General features: G+C 48.8%; 1 protein-coding gene across 2 annotated transcripts; it reads right to left on the reverse strand.

Moving 5' to 3' along the window:
* Positions 1-1210: 1210 nt before the first annotated feature.
* Mycbpap (MYCBP associated protein) lies at positions 1211-21716 on the reverse strand. Of its 2 annotated transcripts, none has more exons than XM_021213472.1 (19): positions 21606-21716; positions 14412-14539; positions 13671-13830; positions 13420-13523; positions 12534-12720; positions 12176-12291; positions 11588-11729; positions 9933-10048; positions 9731-9846; positions 9220-9331; positions 8049-8238; positions 7515-7702; positions 6154-6300; positions 5231-5620; positions 4702-4823; positions 3837-3952; positions 3234-3379; positions 2886-3056; positions 1211-1393 (listed from the first exon to the last, which is right to left on the reverse strand). In XM_021213472.1, exons 1-19 carry the CDS (start codon positions 21649-21651, stop codon positions 1292-1294), a joined length of 2799 nt encoding a protein of 932 aa, XP_021069131.1. In that variant the 5' UTR covers positions 21652-21716; the 3' UTR covers positions 1211-1291. The 2 variants fall into 2 exon arrangements, with proteins under 2 accessions (XP_021069131.1, XP_029401955.1); XM_029546095.1 differs by lacking the exon at positions 21606-21716 and adding an exon at positions 21383-21458 and having other exon boundaries at positions 1214-1393.
* Positions 21717-24082: the final 2366 nt, after the last annotated feature.

Raw genomic sequence — 24082 nt, forward strand, 5'->3', positions numbered from 1 at the left:
ACCCCAGAGGTTTACAGAGCTGGAGTTTATCCACTCCCACCCTTCAAGTGAGTTAACCTTTCCCCTACCTCCTCTGCTAGTAGTTGGTGAGGGTGGGAATGGAGGCCACTCCAGTATCTATCCCATGCCTTAACCCTCCTAGCCGGGAGGGTTAGGCAAGAGACAGAACATTCCCTGTTCTGTCTGGGGACTCTGCCTTTCCAACTCCGGGGAGGATCCTACCTGCCCTGAACCTCTTTCCATAGCTTACATGTAAAGTGCTGAGGGCTCCTCGGGAGCTCAGTATGAATTCTAGCGTCCCTGGCTACTGGCTTCCCTCACTCCTACATTGCCCCCCCCCCAGACTCCCAGCCTAGCAGTTTCAACAGAACCCCCCCCCCCATGACCTGAGCAGGCAGTGCTTTCCCAACTGTTACCCTTCACCTACTCCACAGTCCCACATTCCTTTGTTCAGGAAGGTGTAGGAATTCTTCAAGCTGTTTTTGTTGTTGTCCCCCGCCTTCCCCACCCCCACATTGCACAGGCTGGCCTCAGAGTCATTATACAGCTCAGGTTGATTTTGAACCCACAACCTTGCTGCTTCAGTGTCCCATAGTAGAAAAATGGCTGGGGGGTGGGGTGGGGGGAGGGCAGATGAGTTGACTGGAGGAAAGGATCTAGCAGACCAGAGCCTCAAGTATTAACTTCTGGCTTAGGACAAGGATCCCCAAAAGGGAATGAGTGGGGAAAGGAAAACTGCGTTTGTGAGTTTCTTGGAGTACTGCAAAGAGTTGCGCTTTTGTTTGTGTTCCTTCAGACCTGGGGTGGGTATGAGCTCAGTCCCAGTTCCTGCCGGGGTTTAAAAAGCTTGGCAGGTGCCATCTTTGCCATCTTGAAGGATGAGGGAGGGTGCTGAAGTAGAAGGCTTCAGACAATCAGGTCTCGCCAACTCTGCTTCTCTCCCTAGTCCCTCAGTTGAGTTGGCTCCAGGAAGCTCGGCCCTGAAAGTGTAGGCCTGAGGCAGGGAACTGCTATGAAGGCCACCTGCCCTGTCACCTGACTTCATTCCTTGCCCTGCCACCACCCACCGACTCTTCTGCTTGTCCCTTAAGCATCACCTCTCTGGTGTGGGTGGCTCTGAGAACCACACATGTGAGCAGGTGGGATACGGGAGGCCCTAGACCTTCACCTGACGCTGTCAGATCCAGAATTCCCAGAGGCACAACGGAAATGGTAGGAACCTAAAGATTCTTTATTGACTTTTTTTTTTTTTTTCAAACCACCTTTTCAGGAGGAAGCTTGGGTCTAAGAATCAGCTGCAAAAACGGAAAGGCTCTTCAACATTCTTTGTGGAGCTGAGCTCATCAGCCAGGACCATCGTGTCTGTCACCAGGTTGCCCAGCAACCTGTAGACCTGGAAGAGGGGGATAGACATCAAAAGCCAAGGTTTGCTCGGTAGCAAGCACCAACATATCAGTCTTGCTAAGGGAGATGAGATGGAGAGAGAAACGCCAAAGTTGTTGCAAGACCTGCTGCACGTAATTGTTTTCAGATCTGGAGTGGGCCTGGGCTCAGTCCCAGTTCTGTATTGGTTTTCCGGAAGCCAACTCTCCTTCCTGTAAGATCATAGATCAACATACTGAAGCTTCCAAGACTGAGCCCTCTACTGCGGCTAGACCACACAGCCTAAGAAAATCAACTCTTCGTATCATAGACTGAAAGAGGGATTTACACTCCAGAGTCCCCAGGGCCCTATGATTACTTTCTGGGCCTCGTCAGCCATCAGAAAGCTCAATGATGTCACAGGCAGCATCAAACAGAATTTCTGGTCAAATGAGACCTGAGGGTATGGCGGTCTCACAATGTACAGTAATGTAAGCCCAGATCCACAAATGCCTTATCAGTGAAAGATAACGCATCCCTGTTAGATATACTGACATACTGAACATGCTTTTGTTAGACCACTCCCACACCTCAAAACGCACGCACGCACGCACACACACACACACACACACACACACACACACACACACAGAGTAACAAAAAGACCAGGATGACCTGCGGGTGTCTCTGAGGACCCATGGAGTAGGACCAGATCACGACTATATCCTCTCAGCAGATTCACACTTGCTAGCCTTTGGGAGCTTCCAGAGCTCATGCTAAACTCTGCTCCCAGTGTAAGTGTTGACAAGTCTGAATCATGAGGGTCCCACCCTCACAGATCACATCCATAAGTCCTAACTCTTCCTTCCTCACAACTTCCACACACGCCCAGTTGCCCCTTCAGCATCTTTCTACCATGAGTTGAAGCAACACGAGGCTCTCCCTTGAGCCCCCACTCCTGGGCTTTCTGGTTTACAGGACTGTGACCCCAAATAAACTTTTCTTACAAATCGCCTGGTCTCTGTTGTATTTTGTTATAGCAACAGAAAGAGGACTGGGCCAATCCTACTTGGGATTCTCCCAAGAAATCTGTCTGCCAGTGTGTGCCTGAGGGCAGGTATAAGCAGCCTTAGAAAAGGAAGGGCTTCACCCCGTTCTCTTCCCAGGAGCCCGTTTTCCAAAAGACAGCTAGAGTTGCCCTCAAGAGCCTAAGTCAGACTATATTGCTCTCAATGCAGAATTCTGCATGACAGAATTCTCCATGGGCCAGCAAAGTCTCTTGACCACTCCCTCACATGCCGTCTGCTGCTTCTCTTCCTTGCCACTCTGCTGGCCCACTCCCTCTTCTGCCTCAGCTGCTTCTTCTGTTTAAGGAATCCTTCTTTGGCCAACCCTCATCTCTCTCTCTCTCTCTCTCTCTCTCTCTCTCTCTCTCTCAAGCAGGTTCTCTTTGGCAGAATATAGAGGAATGATCAATGCAGGCATGAGAGCAGGGAGGTATGACTGCCCCCTCTTTCTTTCACCTCAGCATGCAACCGCTGGGTATATTTCTCCATGACCAGGGGGTCTATGGGCTCCTGGGAGGGTGCCGTGCTGTCAGGGGGAGGATCTTCTGAGAGCAGCCTGTCCCGGCTTGCAGACTTCACCACTTTCTTCTCATCTTTTGGCTTGAGTTTTTTGCTATTCAGGCGGTCCTGCTTGGAGAAACGGAGACACACATGACCTCACTGGCTCCCAAGGGAAGTCTGACGCTCTCTCTCCTCCAGCAGTTCTCCTGGAGAGCTGTGTGTGTGGTGATGGAGCAACCGCCCCCTTCCCATGACTCCCCCCTCCCAGCCCCATCCAGGGTGCAGACCACACCCCTACATAACCTCTTTCCCTGGTGTCTTGGAACCCCTTTTATCATCTTTGTCTCTGGTACCCAGTTGTTTCTTCTCCTGTGCGCCCCCTCTCCGATCCTCCTTCCCAGCTTTCCCACCTGTCACCTTCGACTCTGTGACTGGGGGGGATTTTTGACCTATGAGGGGGAAAGTGGAAGACATGCACAAGGCCTATGACCTGCCTACACCACAGACCTATGCACAGGTAAGTTGGGGGATGAGGAAAGCCTGTTCTCGGAGGCTTTAAGAAAATCTCTGCAAAGGGTCTCTGAGAACAGAAAGAGCTAAGAGGAAGCGGAGAACTTTTTCTAGGTCTGGACTTTATGGAACAAAAAGTAAGATAAGGGTCCGAGACAGTCCAGTCCCAGCTCCGCTACATTTAGAGTCTCTAGAACTCAACATGCTAAACAAGGGGACTGCACCAAGGTTCAATCCAAGCCTCAAATCTCGGCCACACTGAAGGATGGCTGTTCCCTACCACCGTGAGCTTAGTCAAGAGGCTATCATAAGCAGACGAACAGTCGAAGTCCTGCTGCCATCAGGGCAGAGGCTGGAAAAGGCTACCCAGAGATGAGAGACCTCACAATGTCTGACCTTGTTCGTCTGGAAGATCCAAATAAACCGTCTCCTTCTCGGGCAGGCCCAGAAGATTTCTTAGCCACAGGGACTGGCTTACCAGGCTGTCAATCATGTCTCGCCACAGCTGCAAACTAGAGGAAAAGACACACTGGAGAAAAGCCATCACTCTTCCTTTGTCCTTGAACCTTCGGAGGCTCGGATGCCTCCCTTTAAAGACTCTAGTGCCGGGAACTACCACAAGAATTCCATGTCATGTCGCCAAGCAGTCAGCCCTCCCCGATGCTATCTATGTAAGCTTTCAAGTTGGAATCTGGTTTCCCTGTAGTGAAGAGACAAGATCTAGGACTGCGGTAAAGAGGCCAGGATGAACTCAGTCTTGCTTCAGAGTCTAAATTCCAGCTTGGAGTGACGGCTAGACTTGCGTCCAGCTCCATGGGAAGGGCTGAACCTTGCCCGTGATTCTGGGCCTGTGGCTGCTGAGTGCGCGCTCTGGGCCTTGCGAAAATGTATCCACACAAGTCCCAAGCCAGGCAATGGGCAGGTGACAACAGAGAAGTGAAGCTTTCTGTGAGGCTCCCTGTCTCCTCAAGTGTCCTGCTTTCTCCCACCCTCCTCCTGCCTCCCACTGATTCTTCCATTCATTGAGAAGGAACAACAGGGGAAGAAGGAAAAAAAAAAAAAAAGACAAACTATTTGTTGTGGCTACCTCCCCGGAGAAGCAGCTGGCAGTGAGCTGTCCGGCTGCTGTGGCAGCTTCTAGAGTATGAGAAGGTTTCTTAGCATCCTGAGCTCAAGGGTTGCAGAGCCTCAGGAGCCCTGGAAGCCCCTGGCCAGGTGCTACCAAGGGAAGATCTGTGCTGGTCTCCTAGAAGGTACCTACCACATCTGGTATAGGCTGTCCGACTGCAGTGGCTTCTGCTCCTGACAGAGCTCCATTGCTGCCTGGTTGAGCTGGATGAGGGCATCCTCTCTCTGGAGCTCCTCGGGGAAGGTCATCACTGCCTAGTTAGGGGGGGGTCATGGGACACCATGCTCAACCGTTCTGTAGCAGAATTCCAAGGGTCCCCGTGTTCTTTAAGCAATCTCTGAGCCTGGTTACATCCACAGGGCCAGGAACCAGAATCAATGGAGGCTACAGAAGACGCCTTCTGTCAGAGCCTGTGACCTCCCTCAGAAATCTATTCCCATGAACCTCGGTCTTCAAGATTTTCACAGCCATTGTGTGTGTGTGTGTGTGTGTGTGTGTAAATTTAAAAATGTTTTGACTCAAGAGATTGCTTTTTTTGGGCCCACAGGTTTTATCTATATGGGACAAGGGGGTGAGTTGCTGAAGCCTCCCCACTGGCTCCGGGCAGAAGCCCCATAGTCAGGGACCTTCTTTATCAACCCCTTAAGAGTCACAGCGTCACCTGTCTGAAGTCCCCTAGACACAGGTTCCACTTAGGCAGGGGAGGGCTTTTCGCACCCCAGGGGCTCCTGGTGGTCTCCCTGTCCGGACCCTCCTCCACCAGAAGTTTCTCCATGATGTTTTTCCATGGCACACTCTTGATGCCTATGCTAGGCTTCGGGGACCGGAAGGAGTCCCGAGGCTTCCTGACGATGTCCATCTCCTGGTGCGGTGGCAGTTGTGAGTGTTCAGAGGCCAGGCTCCTGGGGCTTATCGAACCTGAGGCCTTCTCCACCAACAGTAACGGCATTGGAGTTCTGAGGCTGGGGGTTTCCTTCTGGGTTGCCTTGGCTTTCCAGTACTGTTGCCACAGCTGGTGCAAGTTTTGCACCACTTGATGCTGGTAATGCAACTGCAGCAGCCAAGGTGAGGGAGATACAAGTGAGAGGGAGGGAGCATCCCAAATCCCATGCCAGTCACTGCGTGTTCTCCCTTTGCCTTGGGGACACTGACAAGAGGCAAAGAAGAAGCTGCCAATGGAGGACAGAGAAGTACCTACTTCCTCTTCAATTTAAATCTCTCTCTCTCATTCTCCCTTCCTCCCTCCCTCCCTCTACACCCCCCTCTCTGCACACCTGCATGCGAGTGTGTTCATCAGTGTGTCTGTACATGCATCTGGGCCTTCTAAGAAAGGCTAGGTTTAAATGAAGAAGAATGTGCTACTCTGGCTCCACTAAGCATCCACCCACTTATAAACTATCTTGGGCATGTTTCTCTGGGCCTTTATTAGGAAATAAATATGGGTGGAAATCACACTCTTTATCTCTTAGGGTTGCTGTGAGGAGGTGAATTACTCGTGGAAGATGCTCACACAGCTTCCAGCGAGTAAGGGTTTGCTACTACCAGGTAGCCCGAGGGCATGGGGGCCAGCCCATACATACACACCCTGGGATTCCTGTAGTTGAACAAGTCCTCCTCAGTGACATATGCATCCACCGGGGATGGTGTTCGCTCTGGAGTGGAGATGCCCCTCAGTAACTCCTGCAGCACACTCTGAGCAATGGTGATGGCCTCATGAGCAGCCAGCTTTCTCTGGGAAAGGAAAGATGGTGCAAGGTGGCAGCCTCAACTCTCAACTACCCAAAAGTATTCTCAAGGAGAGAGTCAGAACACTGTCGGCGAGGGTCTGGGTTCCTGCCTGGATGCTATGGTTTACACAGACACCTAGTATCTCAAGACTCAAAAATCTCCAGGTCGCCAGGCGTGGTGGCACACGCCTTTAATCCCAGCACTCGGGGAAACAGAGGCAGGTGGATTTCTGAGTTCGAGGCCAGCCTGGTCTACAAAGTGAGTTCCAGGACAGCCAGGGCTACACAGAGAAACCCTGTTTTGAAAAACCAAAAACAAAACAAACAAACAAACAAAAAAACAAAAACAAACAAAAAAACCCACAAAACTCCAGGTCTCTTCAAACTTCTGTGTTCCCCTCAGAAAGGTGAAGGTGCCCAGAAGAGGCCAATTCCAGAGGAGAGCCACTCTTACATTGGATGTGGAACCTCCAATACCCACAACGAGAAGAAGGGATGGAGACAAGGTTCATAGTTTGGGAACCGTTAAGAGTGGTAGTAAAATGTTCTCTGGCCAGGTCACACAGTGAGTGTCATAGAAATCCAGACCTTCCAAAACACGGGTCCTAGGGTCAGCAAATACAGCGAACCCCATCTTAATCAAGGTCACAATCTGATTGGCACCGGCCAAGTCCCCAGCCTGAGACAGGCAGACATGTATAGGGTACCACATAAAAACCTAGCTTTGCACAGAGTCCCACACTGAGACTGAACAGGGACAAAGAACCCCAGCTCTCACCTCGCACTCCCCCTGGGAGCTGCTTACGGTGGAGGTTAGTAAGGCTGGTCATTTAAATCATTGTCTCTGGTTTGGAAGTCTTGTCAGGTCAGCCCCACATCACAGCACAGTAGCAGACAGCAGCGAATGAACGAGAGACAGCCCTACTGTAAGGTCTCTGGTTTCTCCCTGAGACTCCTAGACCCAGTGTGAAAGCTCCACTTGGGACATCCAGGGTGTCATCCCCTTCCCTTCTAACTGGGGGTTTGCTAGGTACGGTTACTTGGTCACTTGCTGTCCTGCCCTCCCATCTCCTGCATCATAAAGGCCTGGGTGGTATTTGCTAAGCAAGAGTAGTTATCAGTTTGTGTGGTGAGAAAAGCCACCTCTTAAGAGCTCCACTCCAGAGCACACATCATCTGCCGCAGAGGAACCCGTGTGCTGGGTTCTGAGTCTCTTACCTCCAACAACTTCCTCTCATCCATAAAAATGTCCTGGGTCAGTGAGATGGCATGGAGGGTGACCTGAAGGACAGCACCTCCCAGGAGCGTAGGGTGGGTCCCAAACTCCCAAGATTCCCTGAAGATGCCAGCATTCAAAGACTTGAAGAAGAAGGTAAAGTGTTTGGTTTCCCCTGGCAGAATCACACCTGGGAGAGACAGGGATGGAGGCTGCTGTGAAGCAGGAGTTGGCTGAGCTGCCAACCTGGTTATAGAAAGTGCACCACAGTGGCCCACATCTGGCGACCAGTGCCCTGTTTTCTCAGGAGCATAAGGTTTCCAGGTCTGTGTGACTTTCGAATGTAGAGCTAGGGAAGCCCAGGTCAATCAAGGGATGGCTGGTCATCCCCACCCCAGGTCTGTGCTCCCTGAGGCTACTCCCCCCCCCCCCCCGCACTCTCAGGAGTTCAGCAGACATAGTGGACCACACGTGTAATGAGAGAAGGCGGGGATGCACCAGTCACTGAGCCGGCTTGGAGGAGAGCTTCAGGGTACCTTCCCGGTTGTTAAAGTAAAACCTCTGCGTCTTGTTTTGCTTTAGGTCTTGGAAAAAATCCTGGTGGGGCCTCCTTCGCCAGTCATACCAAATGGCCACAGTGCCGTTATTGACCACAGTCAGTTCTGAGGACGTCCTCTCCCCTTCAAGGGTTTCAAATGTCAGGCGGACACCAATTCCGATGTTTTTCTGTGGGAGGAAGAGGGTCTAAGGAGTGTCTTGGCTGGAGGTCTTGCCCTGGAGTGACCAACTCACCCCTGTCTCCTACGACTTCTCTGGAAGTCCACTGTTCACTCTGGTCCTCTGGGCTTAGTCACCTTGAGTGGTGTCAGACTCTCCTGAGAATTGTCTCTAAGGTTATCATCAATACGAAGAAGATAAAGATTTTATACCCGGTGTTCATTTCTGCTCCTTAGCATCTGAAGAATGTTCTGGAACTGGTATTGGAGCAATGACTCAGAGGTTAATTTTCAAGCCCAAAGACTGGATAGAGATCTGATCTCCAGAAGCCAGTAATGTGTGGCAGCCTGCCTATAACCCCTGCACACGGGAGGTAGAGACAGCATCCCTGGGGCAAGCTGGCTAGCTAGACTAGTCCAAACATTAGCTCTAGGTTCAGTAAGAGACCCTACTGAGGTGGAAAGTGAAAGGGGAAGACACCCTATTTAATCATACATGTTCACAGGAGTGCATGTGCACTGATAAACATACACACACACATGTGTTCACACATATTTGGACATGCCCACATATGCCTATACCCATACATAGTACATACATATACATGTTTTTTCAAGATGGGGTGGGTGGGTTGTGTAGTCCTGGCTGTCCTGGAACTAACTCTGTAGATCAGGCTGGTTTGAAACTCACACACACACACACACACACACACACACACACACACACACACACACACATCCCCAGCTCTGCCTCCCTAATGTTGGGAATTCAAGGTGAATCACTACCACCACCACTGCCCAGCCAATGATCTTTTGAGCCTTGCGATCTCACTTCTGCTTGAATTAGCACTGCGGTTACCATTTTCAGGCATACGGAATGTGTGATCAGATAAGAACACAAATCAGAAGCTGTGGACTCCTTGTGACTATCTCGGTCACCTTGGGGCCGCACCCATGCGAGTGTGTGAGGGCGAAGAGGCCGCCAGTTTACCTTGTCCTCTGGGTTACTACCTCTGACCCAGCAAGCTGGCTTCCCACAAAACAGCAGCGAAGGGCCAAGGATAGGCATGGGGACCATGTCGGAGAGGTTGGTCAAGGAGTCTCTGTAAGCAAAGCCAGTTATTTACTTACCTGGAGTCACACCGCCTGGGACTGTGGACACAGAGATCCAATCAGTCTGCTGAGTCTCCTCAAAGTCTCCCTCCAGGGCTATTCTCTATGCATAACTGCGGGGGGGGGGGCTTTAGGGGAGTATGGGGACATTAAGTAGGATAGTAATGTCTGGGTAAACCCCACTAGAATCCAATTGTGGGGATGAAGAATATGGCAGCAGACAGCTGGCAGAGATGTAGGAACGGGCTAGAGGAAAGGGGGACAGCTACTGGCCAGGCTGGGATGAAGCCACCCTGGTTTTGATGTCAGAGAGAAAAGCCCACCCTCAGACACTAGTGGGGATAAGGGCAGCATGGTCTCCAGCCTGTCCCCCTGTGGCTCAGACTCACAGAAATACCGTGTCTTCCGAGGAGCTCTTCTGGCTCTTTTCAGGTGGCAAATGTTCTTCCACTGTGACAGATGAGAATGGCTTCCCATGGCCCACCACCTCCAGGCTATCGATATCCTAAGAGGAGTAGAGAGAGGGAATATGAGCTGGTTGGCAGGTGTCACCCAAGGCACCTCGGGAGCGGGTATGAAAGCATTAGCAACCTGCTGACTGAAATCCAGCTCTGCCATGATACTCCGGAGCTCTTTGCGTCGGTAGATCAGAAACAGACTCCGGTCCCAGGTATAGCGGTACCAAGCATCCTTCTGGGCTGGTAATCCTAGAGTGGAATTAGGAGAGCCTCAGCACAGGCTGCCATCATGCTTGCCCAAGGGTCCTGAGAGCACCAATCCCAACGGCACTTCTGAGAAGGATTGGGGAATGCATACAGTTTCTGAAGGGCAGCTCTACTTCAGCTCTCTGATCCTGTACCTCCTCAGCAACGCTATATGGGAATCCCACAAAATCAGCTACCAGACGGCTAGACCTTCGGATTACAGTAACAATAGCAACTACCTTCTGATGAGTCTTAGCAAGGAGCCAGAACCCCTGAAAGCAAATAATGTCTCCCTTTAACCCTCTCACCATGCTTATGCTATAAAATCAAGGACAATAGGAGACAAATAACTCATAGAAATTCCGAAAGCCAGCACAGCTGGGATGTGATTCTAAGTAGCGGACTGGCAGGCTCTAAAGTATGGCTACCATGGGAGTATAATATAAACCACACACGCAAGTCACTGTGTGTCCTTTCAAATTTTCCAGATGCATGCTAAAATGGTAGAACGGCTCTAGGTGAGGTTCACTTTAGCATAGTTTATGGAATTCCATATATGAAGACTGTTACTCCAATATGCAATCATAAAAAGTAAATTTTTCTCCTCAAATTGGTCTATATTGTCAGCTCGTTTCTATACAGACTAAGTCGTGTTCCAGGCACTCAACCGGTGCATGTGGCTGGTGAAAGCTCTATGCCCAGGATCCTAGCTACCAAGCCTCCCTTGTCACTTCTGTCAGTTTCACTGAGGTATGAACTAGAACCCAGGTAAACTCAGAGACTTGCTCAAAACCAAGTGAAGCAGGATTTGGGCCAAAGTCATGCTGACCACCTCCACACTACTTTGCCTCCAGCACCAGGCACAAGGAGCTAACAGATTTGGGCTCTTGAAGTAGAAATTCCTGGTTTCTTTGGAGACACAGTTGTGTCATGTGATATTTTTCTAGAAACTGTCTCATGAGAGGACATTTTTTGCTGAAGCAGACACATGTGAGGATATTTTGCTGAGAACAGACATGTGGTGTTTTTCTGGAAGCAGCCTGGGAAAAGGGCATGTGATGTTGTGTTAGAGCGGATGCTTGAGAGAACATGTGATATTTGGTAAGGGTAGAACTATAATCCGACAGACAGGGGACGACGCTGTGTGGTATTGGTTCGCCTTACCACTCTTTGCTGGTCATCATTTGTCATGATTTCATAGAAACACCACCAAAGAACTTCCAGTGGTGTTCCGGTGGCTTCTTGCCAAAAAGTCTCGCTGTTTCCTCTGGATTGAACTGTCATTGCTGATTTGTGAATGGTGTTTTTGAGTGGATGAAACTACCACTGCTGATATGTGTGAACTGAACTGCTGATATCCTGACAAGGCCAATCGTATTTACATCAAAGAACTATTTCTGAACAGGTCCACATCCTCCTTGCCCTATTCTTTCCTTTCCACTACCTCTGATGGCTGGTGGGTTAGAAGGGAGGTTAAAGCATTTAAGAACACTTACTAAAGTAGGTTTTCAAAAATATAAGCCTACAGGCCCTGCTTCTCACCAGTCTCCACTTGGATGGAGAGAGGCTTCCTGATGTGTGTGATGGGTTCCACCAGACCACGTTGAGTTTTCTTTTTGGTCATGAGAAGACCTGTCACCTCATCACCCAGGTATTCCAGCGGACTCCAGAACCAATTGGTTGCCTTAAAGCCAAGACAAGGACAGAGCAGTGAGGTCACCCCCTCAGTACCACAGTCAGAGACTCACTGGGGCATCCACTGGGTCCCACTGGCAGAAGAGTAGGCACTCAACAATGGTTTTGTTCTCAAGATGCCAGAAAGATGGGGTGAGCTGGTCCCTCATTGATGTACCAAATCACAGCACAGTTCTTTGGCCTTGGTTAGACCAAAGATTAGAGTATAAGCCTTTAGGAGACACACATGAAGACTCTTAAACTGACTACCAAAGACCACCACAGGCTTAATTATTAAAAGTGAGCAGTCTTGGAATATGAAATAAGTTAAGATCCCAGGGGTTTAATAGTGCTTGGTAATAGACAGGCTATCTGCTCCCCAACTGTGTAACCGGAGACAAGGTGGCACTGGTCACCATGTGCATTGTGTGTGGGACTTAGGAACAATGTCCTCACTTTTCCGTCATGCTGGGTAGGAAGAGCACGGTCAATGACCTCCCGCTCCTCCTGGATCTTCCTGTAGCTCTCTCCGGTGTGCATCAACAGCTCACTGGCTGGCTTCTTCAGGTGCTCTAGAGAGGGAGAGAAGGAAGGCTGTGGCCACGGCACCAAAAACCGAACACCCAAGCTCTGGCACTCTGAATTGGGTGGCCCACTCCCGGGCTCATTCAGAACCCACTGAAGTCTGAAAGCCAGAAGCAGTCGTGGTGCAAATGTTAGTTAGTGGGAGTCGGGGCGGGCGGGAGAGAAGACACAGAAGAGCCTCTGTGCCCGATGGAGGGACCCTGGCAGGTCCCTAGTGGGCTCAGCTCACCGCTGAGAGCTTCCTGTTGCTTCTTCCTCAAGGCAATGTGTCGTCTCCAGTTCTTTAGGAAGTTGTGCTGAGGAGGTGGGGCCCATGGAGGAGGTCTCTTCTCCTCCTTGGGGGGCTTTGGCTTTGGCTCTTCTTTGGCTGAGATGAGGGTCATCAGGCAGGGCTGGATGTGAATCAGCTTAGCCAGCTGGAAAGAACAAGGGAGAGGAGGAGGTGCTGACCCAGGTCCTGGTTTCTGTCCAGCTCTTAAGAACCCCTCCTCTTCAAGACCATAGGATGGCAAGTGACAGAAAACCAACCAGGGCCCGAGGGTTGCTGACAGTCCCCTCTGCCCAGAAAACTCAGCATCCTTCAAGGTAGCTGTCTTCTCCACAACTGATGAGTTCCTCCTGAGTAGCTGGGCCCTTAGTACCCTGCCTAACTGAAGTGAAGGCTCTGAGGCCAAAGAGCTACGTGGCAGGAAGGGAGGTAACACGGGGAACAGTGGGGGACATCTCCCTCCAGCCTGCACCTCAGCAATCCAGTCTCCAAAGAAGGAGACTGAGGAGCTGAGGCCAGAGCTCTACTTCGTTGTGGGGCTCAGTCTACTCAGAGTTTCACAAGACAGGCTCTGAGTTCCTTCTAGTAAATCCCCACTCCGGCTAAAGTTGTCTATTAGTGACTGGTTTCTAGGACTTGCAACTGCCTCCCAAAGGGTCCCTTATCATCTAGGCCCAGAGACCGACCAAGCTCTAGAATCCTATCCCTGCACCCCCATCTCCACGCACACACACACACACACACACACACACACACACACACACACACACCCTTTTGACTCTTCAGAGAGTATAATGGCTTCAGCAGCAACTTCTCTTAGCCACATAGCTCTGTACAACAAACAAACCTGGGTGTTCCCCCGAGCCACCGCGATTCTTTTAAAGTCCTGGAGACTCCCCAAAATCTGGTGAGGGAGGATCTGGCCACTGCTTAAGAAGCTGTCATGAGGACCTGGGGGGCAGGGGGAAGAGAGATGGAGAACCAGAAGCTGTGAGCCACATACAGAAAGCAGCTGTTTGATGGACAGGAGGGGGGGGGCAGGCAGAAGGGGCGGGGCGGGGGGCTTTCTTTCAAGACCCATCCTAACAAAGCCCATACCGGAGTAGTCCAGGGGCTTTGTGGCGGCATCTGGATTAGCAGGATGCGCTACCAAGTGGTAGACCCTTTTGCTAGAGTCTTTCGGTTTGAGTTTACGGATGATTAACTTCTGTGTGACCACAGGCTTTTCTCCTGTTTCTTCAAACTGAGGAACATGTTGCTAAAACAAAACAGAGCTGAGAAGAATGCTATCTGGGGAGAAGAGGAAGCACACACACACACACACACACACACACACACACACACACACACACACACACACACCTCTGTTCTTGGTAGGATTCCTGAGGGCTGACTAGTCAGCTTCCCCAGATCCATCCATACATCCTGTCCTGGAAATGCCTGTGTGACAGACCTGAGATTTAGGAGTAACCTGGAGGGGGGAAAATGACACCTGGCTTGTCCAGACAGATTAAGTAAGAGCAACTGACAGGTAAGGGGAAGGGTTGGAGTTCAGGGTTGGAACTTACTTGCCCATCTATGGGATGGGCATGATAACACTTGCCCCAAGGTATCTCACTCTTGTGGCTCTGGTAGAATCTCAGAAATGTGAAAACCTAACTTCCCATAAATTCTTTCAGATGCTAAAGGGAAAAAAATTTATATTTGGTGGATTTTTTTTTTTTTTTTTTTTTTTTGGCATGGTATTAGTGACTCCTTGGAATCAGGAAGCCAATGGAGGGGTGAGCCGTGAACACGGCTGGGTGCTCTCTCTGTGAGGTCCTTGGCGCTTGCCCTTACCTTCCTCAAATCTTCCTTTTTAATGGCCAAGGCAAGAATGTCATCTCCTTGTAGGACATTGCTGACAGGCTCAGGCTCTTCCTGAATTGGGGGAGTGGGCTGTTCAGGTGCCTTTGCCCGCTTCTTTTCTGGAGAGAAGCAAAGAGATATGTCCCAAGAGCTCTCTGCATATCTTAATACATAAATAAACAAGATAGGTTGAGAGCTCAGGAGGCAACTCAGTTGGTAGAGCGCATGCCTAGCAAGCATGTGCAGGTTAGCAACACCCTGGGTTCAATTTCTCCCAACACAACAAACAATAGCGAGCCCTTGGTTTAAGTAAATAAATTCATATTAAACTGCATGGTGGGGGGGGGGGGAAGGGGTCAAGACAGCCACCTGGAGAGAACAGAACAGCAGAGGCTGTCACAGTAGTCCGAAGTGATGGGAGTTCTCTCCTACCGACTGTCCCTGGATTCCCTTAACAATTGAATGTCTATAGTGAGAGCTGAAATAGAAACGTGGTCTATCTCACACCATGGCATTTTCAAGTCGGACGACCTTACCTTGTGATACATCGCTTCACCGTCTCTGTCCCTGCCTTCCACTTAACAAAAAGAAGCTGGACTAAAAGAATTGCCCCCAACTGGTATGTCAATGTTATCTTCACAATCTCCTGGGCACAGTCATACAAATATAGCATCCTTATCAGTGGGTTGAACTAAGAAATTCATAAAAGAAACAAAATACCCAAGACCTGAGATTGTGGCGCCTGATGCATTAGGGCAAGTAGACGACATGTTTCCTTAGCCTTCCCAGTGAAGATATCAGATTTCTTTCATCTAATTTTTACTTTTGTGGGGTTTGGAGGGCAAGGGAATTGAGACAAAGCTTCCCACGTTGTCCTGGCTGGCCTTGAACTCACAATGCAGACTATGTTCCCTTGAACTCATAGAGATCCACTTGCCTCTGAGTGTTAGACTTAAAGGTGTGTACCACCATATGTAGTTCTAATTTATTTAATTCCTTTTTTCTAAACAGAGTTTCTCTGTGTAGCCCAGGCTGTCCTGGGGCTCACTCTGTAGACTAGGCTGGCCTCAAATTCTGAGATCTGCCTACCCCTGCTTCTCAAGTGCTGGATTTAAAATTGTGTTCTGCTACAACCACCTGATTAGTTTTGATTTTTTTTTTTCTGAGATAAGGGTTTTCATGTAGCCCAGGCTGGCCTCATATTCACTATGTGGCCCAGGATAACTCTGATGATCGTCCTAACTCCATCTCTCAAGTACTGAAGTCACAGGTGTGTACTACTACACACAATGGCTTAGTATTGGGCTTTTTCTTTTTAATCTTTTTGAGACAGGGTCTCACTTTGTCATCCAGGCTAGCCTGGAACTAGCTGTATAGACCAAGATGACCTTGAACTAACAGAAATCCACCTGCCTTTGCCACCAGGCCAGTTTTAACCAATCGACGCCTTAAGTCCTGGTTTTTGGGCACTTGTTATTCTTGCAGAGGAGCTGGGTTTCAATTCCTAACACCTTCATGTCAGCTCAGAACCATTCCTAACACCAGTGCCAGGGCATCTGATGCCCTCTGCATTCGTGTACAGAAATCTTGAAAAGAAAGAAACCTTTAATCCTAAGGCTTGGGAAGCAGAGGCAGGAGAATTTCTGTTTCAGGCCAGCCAGGTCTTCCCAAGTGAGGTCCAGAGAAAACAGCTTCAGTTGGGCAGGAAAACAGCCACAGGAGGCTAAAAAAAAAGGGCAGAGTGAGTTTGGGACAATAGTTGGGCTAAGGGGTGGCCGTGGGAGATTCCTTAAAGAAGTGATATTCCTGAGAGTGGAAGAGGAAGAGAGAAGCCCCAGAAAGAACCGAACTTTCCAGAAGGAACAGCGTGTGGAGAGGCCTGGAGTCCACAGAGAAGGGGGAGTCTCTGGAACTCAAAGCATGCGCTGTGACATCACTGGAGTGGAGTGAGGTGGGGGTGGGGAACAGAAAGGCAGAAGGAAGGAGTCACATCACCAAGAGAGAGCTTAGTGATCTGTGCAAGAAGTTTCAGCCTATCCTGAGGGCAGTATCAGGGCTGGGGGACAGCCTAGGGGGCCAAGATTGAGGACAAGATTACTTAAGGATCTACTGCAGCTGGAGATGCCAGAAGTGGCCCATGCCTTGTAGAAAATGCAGAGATGAGAGTTTATGCTACATAAGTGGCAGCCGTGGGTGGGCCCCTTTTACCAGGACACATTCTGTCTGCCTCCAGAGAGGTGGCTCAACTCTTTCAGATGTGTGCTTCATTTCTCTGGTTAGTAATGTCATCTTCTCCTTCTCTGGTTGAGAAGGGTTTGATGTAAACATCTATACAAAACAATCAAAGGAGAACCTAATGACAGTCACCAGGGTGCTTCGAACAAGGTGGTGGCTTTATCTAGTGCTTCTCAAAGTACTATAATCTTTAAGAGAACACGCCACCGCAACATCAAGGCAGGGTCTTTGGTTTACACAATCCAACTGTATTATTTTTTAAAAGGAAATGTCTACATTGCATGTGGTTTTAAAAAGAAGAATCGTTCCAAACATAACTTTAAATCCATCTCCTCCACAGAAGCAGCTCAGGGGCGTCTCTGCACAAAGTACACACACAGAGACACACGCAGAGACACACGCAGAAACACACACAGAGACACACGCAGAGACACACGCAGAGCTGGGCAGTCTGACCCCATTTCACTCTGATCTTCCGCCATACCTGGGTTTTGATTTCAGCCTTGGGTTTTGATTTCTCTTTCTTTCTTCCTATTGAAGCCCAGGCTGGCCTGGAATTTGCCATCCTCCTGCCTCAGCCTCTTGAGTGCTAACATTATTGGCCCCCATCTAGATGGGCATGGATTCTGATTTTTTTTTTACTTCTCTCCCCTCCTATACAAACATCAAAGCAGGTGGCAGCCCAGATGAAGATCTGCTTTTAAAAATGTTTTCATGCAGGGTGGTGGTGGTGCACGCCTTTAATCTCTGCATTCAGAAGACAGAGCCAGACAGATCTTTGTGAGTTTAAAGCCAGCCTAGTCTACAGAGCAAGTTCCAGGATGGTCACGGCTGGAGAGAGAGAGAGAGAGAGAGAGAGAGAGAGAGAGAGAGAGAGAGAGAGAGGAGAGAAAGGAAAGAAGGAAAGGGGAAGAAAGAAGGAGGGAAGAGGGAAAGAGGAAGAAAGAAGGAGGGAAGAGGGAAAGAGGGAGAGGGAGTGAGGGAGAGAATGTTTATGCTTTCCAGGACATTTGTTTCTTCTGCCCATCACCTTGGTTGGTCTACATCTTCCCTAGGGACTTTGTGCTTTCCCCTGATGGGTATAGAATCACTGGAAAAAAACATATAAACACAAGCATTCAACACCGCTGAAGATTCCTGGAGCCAAAGCTCCCACCACGCTCAGGGAGCAACCCAGACCCTGATTGGTTGAGACTAAAGGAGCCCTTGATCGCTCTGCCCTCAAGTTTGAACTACCTTGAGCACATCACAATAAATGCTGTCACTCTACACACGTATGTATCTGATTAACTAAACCAACACACGTCTTTCTAAAGTGAGGTCTGTCCTGGAGACTATCCACCAAGTTCCTTCTTTTGTTGGTTTGCTTGCTTTTCAGACAAGGCCTCCTTCTAGCCCAGGCTGCCTTGGAACTCACGGCAAGTCTCCTGCCTCAGCTTTCTCAGCTTTTCAGTTCTCTGGTTTTTCAAGTGTAAACTACTAATGCCCGGCTCACCAAGCACCTTCTACCATGTTGTAAAAGACAGAGGAGATCGTATGAAAGGTTGCAATATGGTTCTTCTCGAAGGAAACACAAACACACAGTGGTAATGTTAATATCATCTGAAAAATCACACTTAATAGGTCAGATGGGACGTTCAAAGAACCACCATGCCAGTCAACAGAGTTGAAGACCCAAAAGAAAGTTCTCAGGATAGAAGCAGTAACAGCTTCCCCACCTGGAGGGGCTGGAAGGCGACAAAGGCTTTGCAGAGGTGGACCTGCAGACAGCGGTGCTACAGGTAAGGCTGTGGCATGAGCAAGGCTGAATGTGGCAGGTGTGTAGTATGATGACCGGAAAGACAGCTGGGGAGGCAGGGATCCAGATGAGGGAAAACAGAGCATGGGGGCTGTGAGACGTTGTCCCAAGACAAAACTACAACAATAACAAAAAATGTGTGTGTATGTGTATTTTAATGCATATATATATATATATATATATATATATATATATATATACATATATCTCAAGTTTATGTCAGAGATAATTCACTGAGCACCATTTTTGTGTATGTGTGTGTGTGTATATATATATATATATGTATATACATATATTTACTTATATATACACAAAATATATATACATATATATATAAATATATACATATAAAAAAGATTTCATTTCCAAAGAATAAAGTGTGTATATATATAAATATATATATATATATATATGGTTGTATATATATATATATGTGTGTGTGTATGTGTGTGTCTGTATATATATATATATATGGTTGTGTATATATATGTATATGTGTATATATATATTTAATCTTCATAATGGATATGAAATGAAGTCTAGATCAGGCATGTGACCCCTAGTATAGGAGAGTGGAGTGTTCAGAGTGGCATTTCAGAATGACCAATCCAGTGACTGAGATAGACAGACTGGAGGCAGACCAGTCAGGAAGGACCAGTCCTCAGACCGAGGGCAGCTCCAGTGTCCTGGAGGCCCACACAGGCTAAAGGAGGGCCACCGTAAACCTGAGGCCCATGTGCTTTGTTCTGGAAACGCAAGCTGAACAGGGTTGTTGGTGAACATTTCTCTGTCCTGACAGCTTAGGGGGTCAGACACAGCCCCTTTGAATGGGTCAGTCAGGTGACACTTCTGTCGGAGCTAAGACAAGGGCTGCTGTAAAGGGGTCAGGAGGAGGGGTACAACAGACAGGGTAGAGATGGGATCTGATTTTTTTTTTTTCCTACTTCTTACACAAATGTTCCTCAGTTGAAAATCTTTGGGAAACCAACTTCAGGGTTGAGGTGGGGGAACAGAGGCAGGAAGACCAGAGCTGTCCTTGGTGTCTTGGGGTCCAGGGGCATCCGATTTACTGGTTGCTTAGCAACAAGCCCAAGGAGAGCCACAGGACTCAGCGGGGAGTTCAGTCCTCTCAAACAGGTTCCTAGACATGTTTGATTGCCTTTATAAAGCTCACAGATCAGAGACTCAGAGACACACAGCACAAGGCTACAGGGTCACACTTGTGGACTGGACACGTGACATTGGGGGAGGCAGGCACGCTACCTCCCAAAAGGTCAAGGGACCTTGCATGTTAAACATTTTAATTTTTTTTTCCTCCTCACTCTGGTGTATGCTTTGAATGCAAAGCCTATTTAACAAACGGAATCCTTGCCTTATTAAAAACAAACACTCGGTGAAAAATCCTTCCTTGATCTGTTTACAGCAGAAAGTTCAAATCTGATTAAGATCGCCCTGAAAGTAGGTGAGCACGAGGCAATGGTCAGGAGAGCCCTTGGCTGCCCTTGGGAAAGGAAAACCGATTTCTCTCTCTCTCTCTCTCTCTCTCTCTCTCTCTCTCTCTCTCTCTCTCTCTCTCTCTCTCTCTCTCTCTCTCTCTCTCTCTCTCTCTCTCTCTCTCTCTCTCTCTCTCCTCTCTTAACTATTAAAAGTATGTCATGAAACAGCACCAGCTTTTTATACTATGAAGAGACATAAAAGAAAGACAAATCAAAAAAAAAAAAAAAAAAAAAAAAAACCCACTAGAGTCTTGTTAGTTCTCTGAGCCTCCCAAAGGGATTCTACTGACTCTAGGCCTGCCCTCTCTTCATAGTGTGCTGTACCAGTTCTAGGAGGCTGGGTCCCCTCAGGGCCTGCAAGGTCACACACCAAGATTTTCTGACTTTGCATGGGAAGTCCTTTCAGGGTCTGGCCCCTGCCTCCCCACACGGAGTTCTCTGGATCCTATGCTCATTGATCTGTGAATTCACACTGCTCTCTCAGCCCAGGGAAGCAAGCCTTTCCTTTTTGTTTTTTTAGTTATCTTTTTCTTTAATGCCATCTACTTCAGAAAACCTTTCCCTCTAAGTCTACCAACCGAGGCCTAATTCAGGAGCTCTCTCTGAGCACCCAGAACTTCCATAGGGGTCCATATGGGCTTTGCTAAGTTTGTCGATATTCCTCCGGGTCTTGTGTTTCTCGAGGGTCGGCATCACAATCCCAGTGTCTACCAGTGTCCGCACAGGACAGACCTCCATAAGTAAAAACAGAGCAAGGGATAGCTCAGTAGCAGAATGCATGCTTAGCATACACAGGGATGGGCCTCCTGGGTTCCATCCCCAGCTGGAAATTTTCAAAAAAAAAAAGGGAGCGGTTGCCAATGGAAACAATCACGGTAGTCCACGCTAAACTAGATATGTCACGAGGTTAGAAAGGCCAAATGGTAAGAAATAAACAGCACTCTAAAACCAATGGAGTTAAGAGTTTTGGGTGTTGTTTTTACTTGTGGATTCCCCACCCCACCCCCACCCCCCGCAAGACTCTTAGGTGACCCCTGCTTCAATTCCCAAGAACCTCATCAGGTGCCCCCTAGTTCTTGGGCATCTCATCCCAGGAGTCTGTCACCTGCACCACCCTAATATATGATTTGAGTTGGAGCTCTCTTACTCCTACTGTCCCATGCCTGTCCCCTGCCGCTGACCCCGGAAGCTGTTAGTACCTCACTTGCCATGTTACCACCACCAAATACCAGGGTCCTGTGCCTCCCTTCTGAGATTTCTGCCCATGTTTTGTACTCCGAGGCTACAGTGACCCTCCCTGGCATCTGTGGCGTCCTGATCCCAGCCCAAGCATCCCCGTTTTTTTTTTTTTTTTTTGTTTTTTGTTTTGTTTTTTTTGTTTTGTTTTTTTTTGTTTTTTTTCCCCCTGAGCACCCAAGGCCTCCAGGGCCAACCTTTGACGCTCTCTGCGGTCTCCTGGATCTTGCTGGTTGGCATTTTGAGACGGGATTCCTTCTTGATGGCCTTCATGGTGCCGCCCGGGGTTACCAGCCTTGGCCCTGCGCTCCCTGCCCCCAAGATGACTGCGCAGCGCGGCAGCCCCCCGCGATACCGCCCTCAAGCGGCCGCCGTAGCGTCCATAGCAACCAGCGCCCCGCGCGGGGGGCGCGCACCCACCGAGCAACTTGGGCGGGGACTGCCTTTCAATAATCTTCTTCAACATGACGCCCTCCCGCGCTCCCGCACTGCAAGCGGCTCCTTAGGCTTGTTCGCAGACCCCGAGAATGCCCCGTCGGACTCTTGACGTCACAGGAGGCGCTAGAGAGCGCCAAGGCGTCATCGACTGGGCCTGACAAAGGGTTGCTGTAGGAACTGGCCGAAGCTGAGTGATTGGGATGGGGACAGTAGCAACCTAGGCCGCCCATAGGATCTCCCACCTAGACTCCCCAGATGTTTCTGCTCTGGGTCACCGCTTGCTGACCAGCCTTCAGGCTTCCGGCTCCCTCATCTCACACCAGGCTGACCATGCATTGACCACTTCTACTAGTTGAAGTGCCCCAGACTCCTCCTCCATCGGCGTTGCCATCTGCCCTGCCCACTAATCAGCCATCACTTCCCAGGCCAGTCAAACTTTTCCCAGATTTGGGGTCTTTGAATAGACATGCTGCCTTTGGTTCTCCAGTAAAGATGTACTTTCCTGTTACCTCAAATTTCTAAATGTATCCACGTCCTTCCTTCCTTCCTTCCTTCCTTCCTTCCTTCCTTCCTTTTTACCCAGAGCTCTACAGCATTCAGAAATTATCAGGTTTGTTTCTGAGGTTGGACCCCTCTCCAGGACTACTACAAACTCAACTCGACCTTGCTCCCTGTGACAGACACATGCTCCAAGGGGACAGCCTCCCTTCTCAGTCACCCTCACAGCGTCTCTGGTTCAGTTCACTTCAGTGACGCTTGGTGGGGCATTTAGGACACTCCAGGGAGATGCACACTCCAGGGGACAGGTTATGAAAATGAGGTATGGGGGTTAGGTAGTGCGTGTTGGAGTTACTGCTTCTGTAGGAAATGTGGCATGCATGAATGAAAGTCCGAGTAGTGGAGAAGGAACGAGCTTCTAGCAGCAAGACGGCAGGCTACGTGACAACCTCCCAGAGGAGGTCTCATGGGTTTTGTTTTTCTCCTTTTCTTTTTAAAGACATTTCTTTTAACTCATATTATCCTCGAACTTTACTGCTACAGCTGAGGCCGGGGTTAATCCAGATCCTTCTAACCCCCAACACTGAGCCTACAGATGTACTGCATCTTCAAGCTTGGGTAAAGGATGCTTTGTTTGGTTCTGTTTTCCAACACTGGAAATTGAACTCAGGGCCTTGTACACACTAGGCAAGTGTTCTGTCACTGAGCTATTCCCTAGCCTGTATGGTTTTTCAAGGGAAGGTATGTAGGTACCAGGCAGGTAGTTACTTCAATTGTGCAATGTTTTAAAAAAAAAATAGCCCTTCTGGAATGTGGTGGGTTCTACATCTTATCTCTTGCTCAGGGTGGTGAGAGCTGTAGACTAGTGTGGATCTAAAGAAGATCTCCCACTTGGGAGGTAAACACAAGAGGATCAGAAGTTCAAGGTCATCCTCTGCTACACAGTGGATTTTAGAACAGCTTGGGCTATATAAAACCATGTCAAGAAAAAAAAGCAAAAGAGGAAAAGAAAAGGAGATAAAAACAACCCAAGTGTCTGGGTTGGTTAGAGTGACAGGTACACAGATTTTGCTGTGGTCAGCATTTCTGGCAAACAAACTCTTCCATGTGTGTCTTTTTCTCATAACTTGGGACTAGGGAGTGCCCTAGAAGGGAGGATTTGTGCATTCCTACTATCTTCATTGTGCATTAATCTGTAAGAAACAGAGCGGGCAGGAACTAACAGAAATTTCTGAGAATGGGTCTCAGTGTTGGGGGCCCATACACATTTTCTGTAAAGCTAATGAAGGATGAGAGGGGAAGGTATCAAAACACCATGTGTACCCCACAAACATACGCAATCATTACTTGTCAGTTAAAAGACTGCCCGTGCATGTCTGGTATAACACTGGTGAGCAAGAGGCAAGAGAGTATTGAGTTTGAGGCTACCCTAGGCTATACAGTGAGTTCCAGGGCACCCTAGGTGACACAGTGTGACCCTATTTCAAAAAGAATAAAATAACTTTTAAAAAGGAAATATGAAAGCCGGGCGTGGTGGCGCATGCCTTTAATCCCAACACTCAGGAGGCAGAGGCAGGTGGATTTCTAAGTTCGAGACCAGCCTGGTCTACAAAGTGAGTTCCAGGACAGCCAGATCTATACAGAGAAACCCTGTCTCAAAAAAACAAAACAAAACTAAAAAAGAAAAGAAAAGAAAAGAAAAGAAAAGAAAAAAAAGAAATATGAACACGTCAGCTAAGAGCACCTCAAACTCTTACAGATCTAACCAACCCAGAATGTCTTCTGGATAAAGAATATGATGTGGAGCTCCAACTTTAACACTTCCCCAAAACCTGTTCCCCAGATCATTAGGAATGTGGCTAGTAAAGAGCCTTTGTTCTCTTAGGGCAGCTGAGGGTCTTCTGTTCCTCAGCCTGACAGCTAGCTAGGCAATTATCTCAGTTGCCCCAGCCAGGCACCCA

This window comes from Mus pahari, chromosome 14, assembly GCF_900095145.1.
Source record: "Mus pahari chromosome 14, PAHARI_EIJ_v1.1, whole genome shotgun sequence".
NCBI lineage: Eukaryota > Metazoa > Chordata > Mammalia > Rodentia > Muridae > Mus > Mus pahari.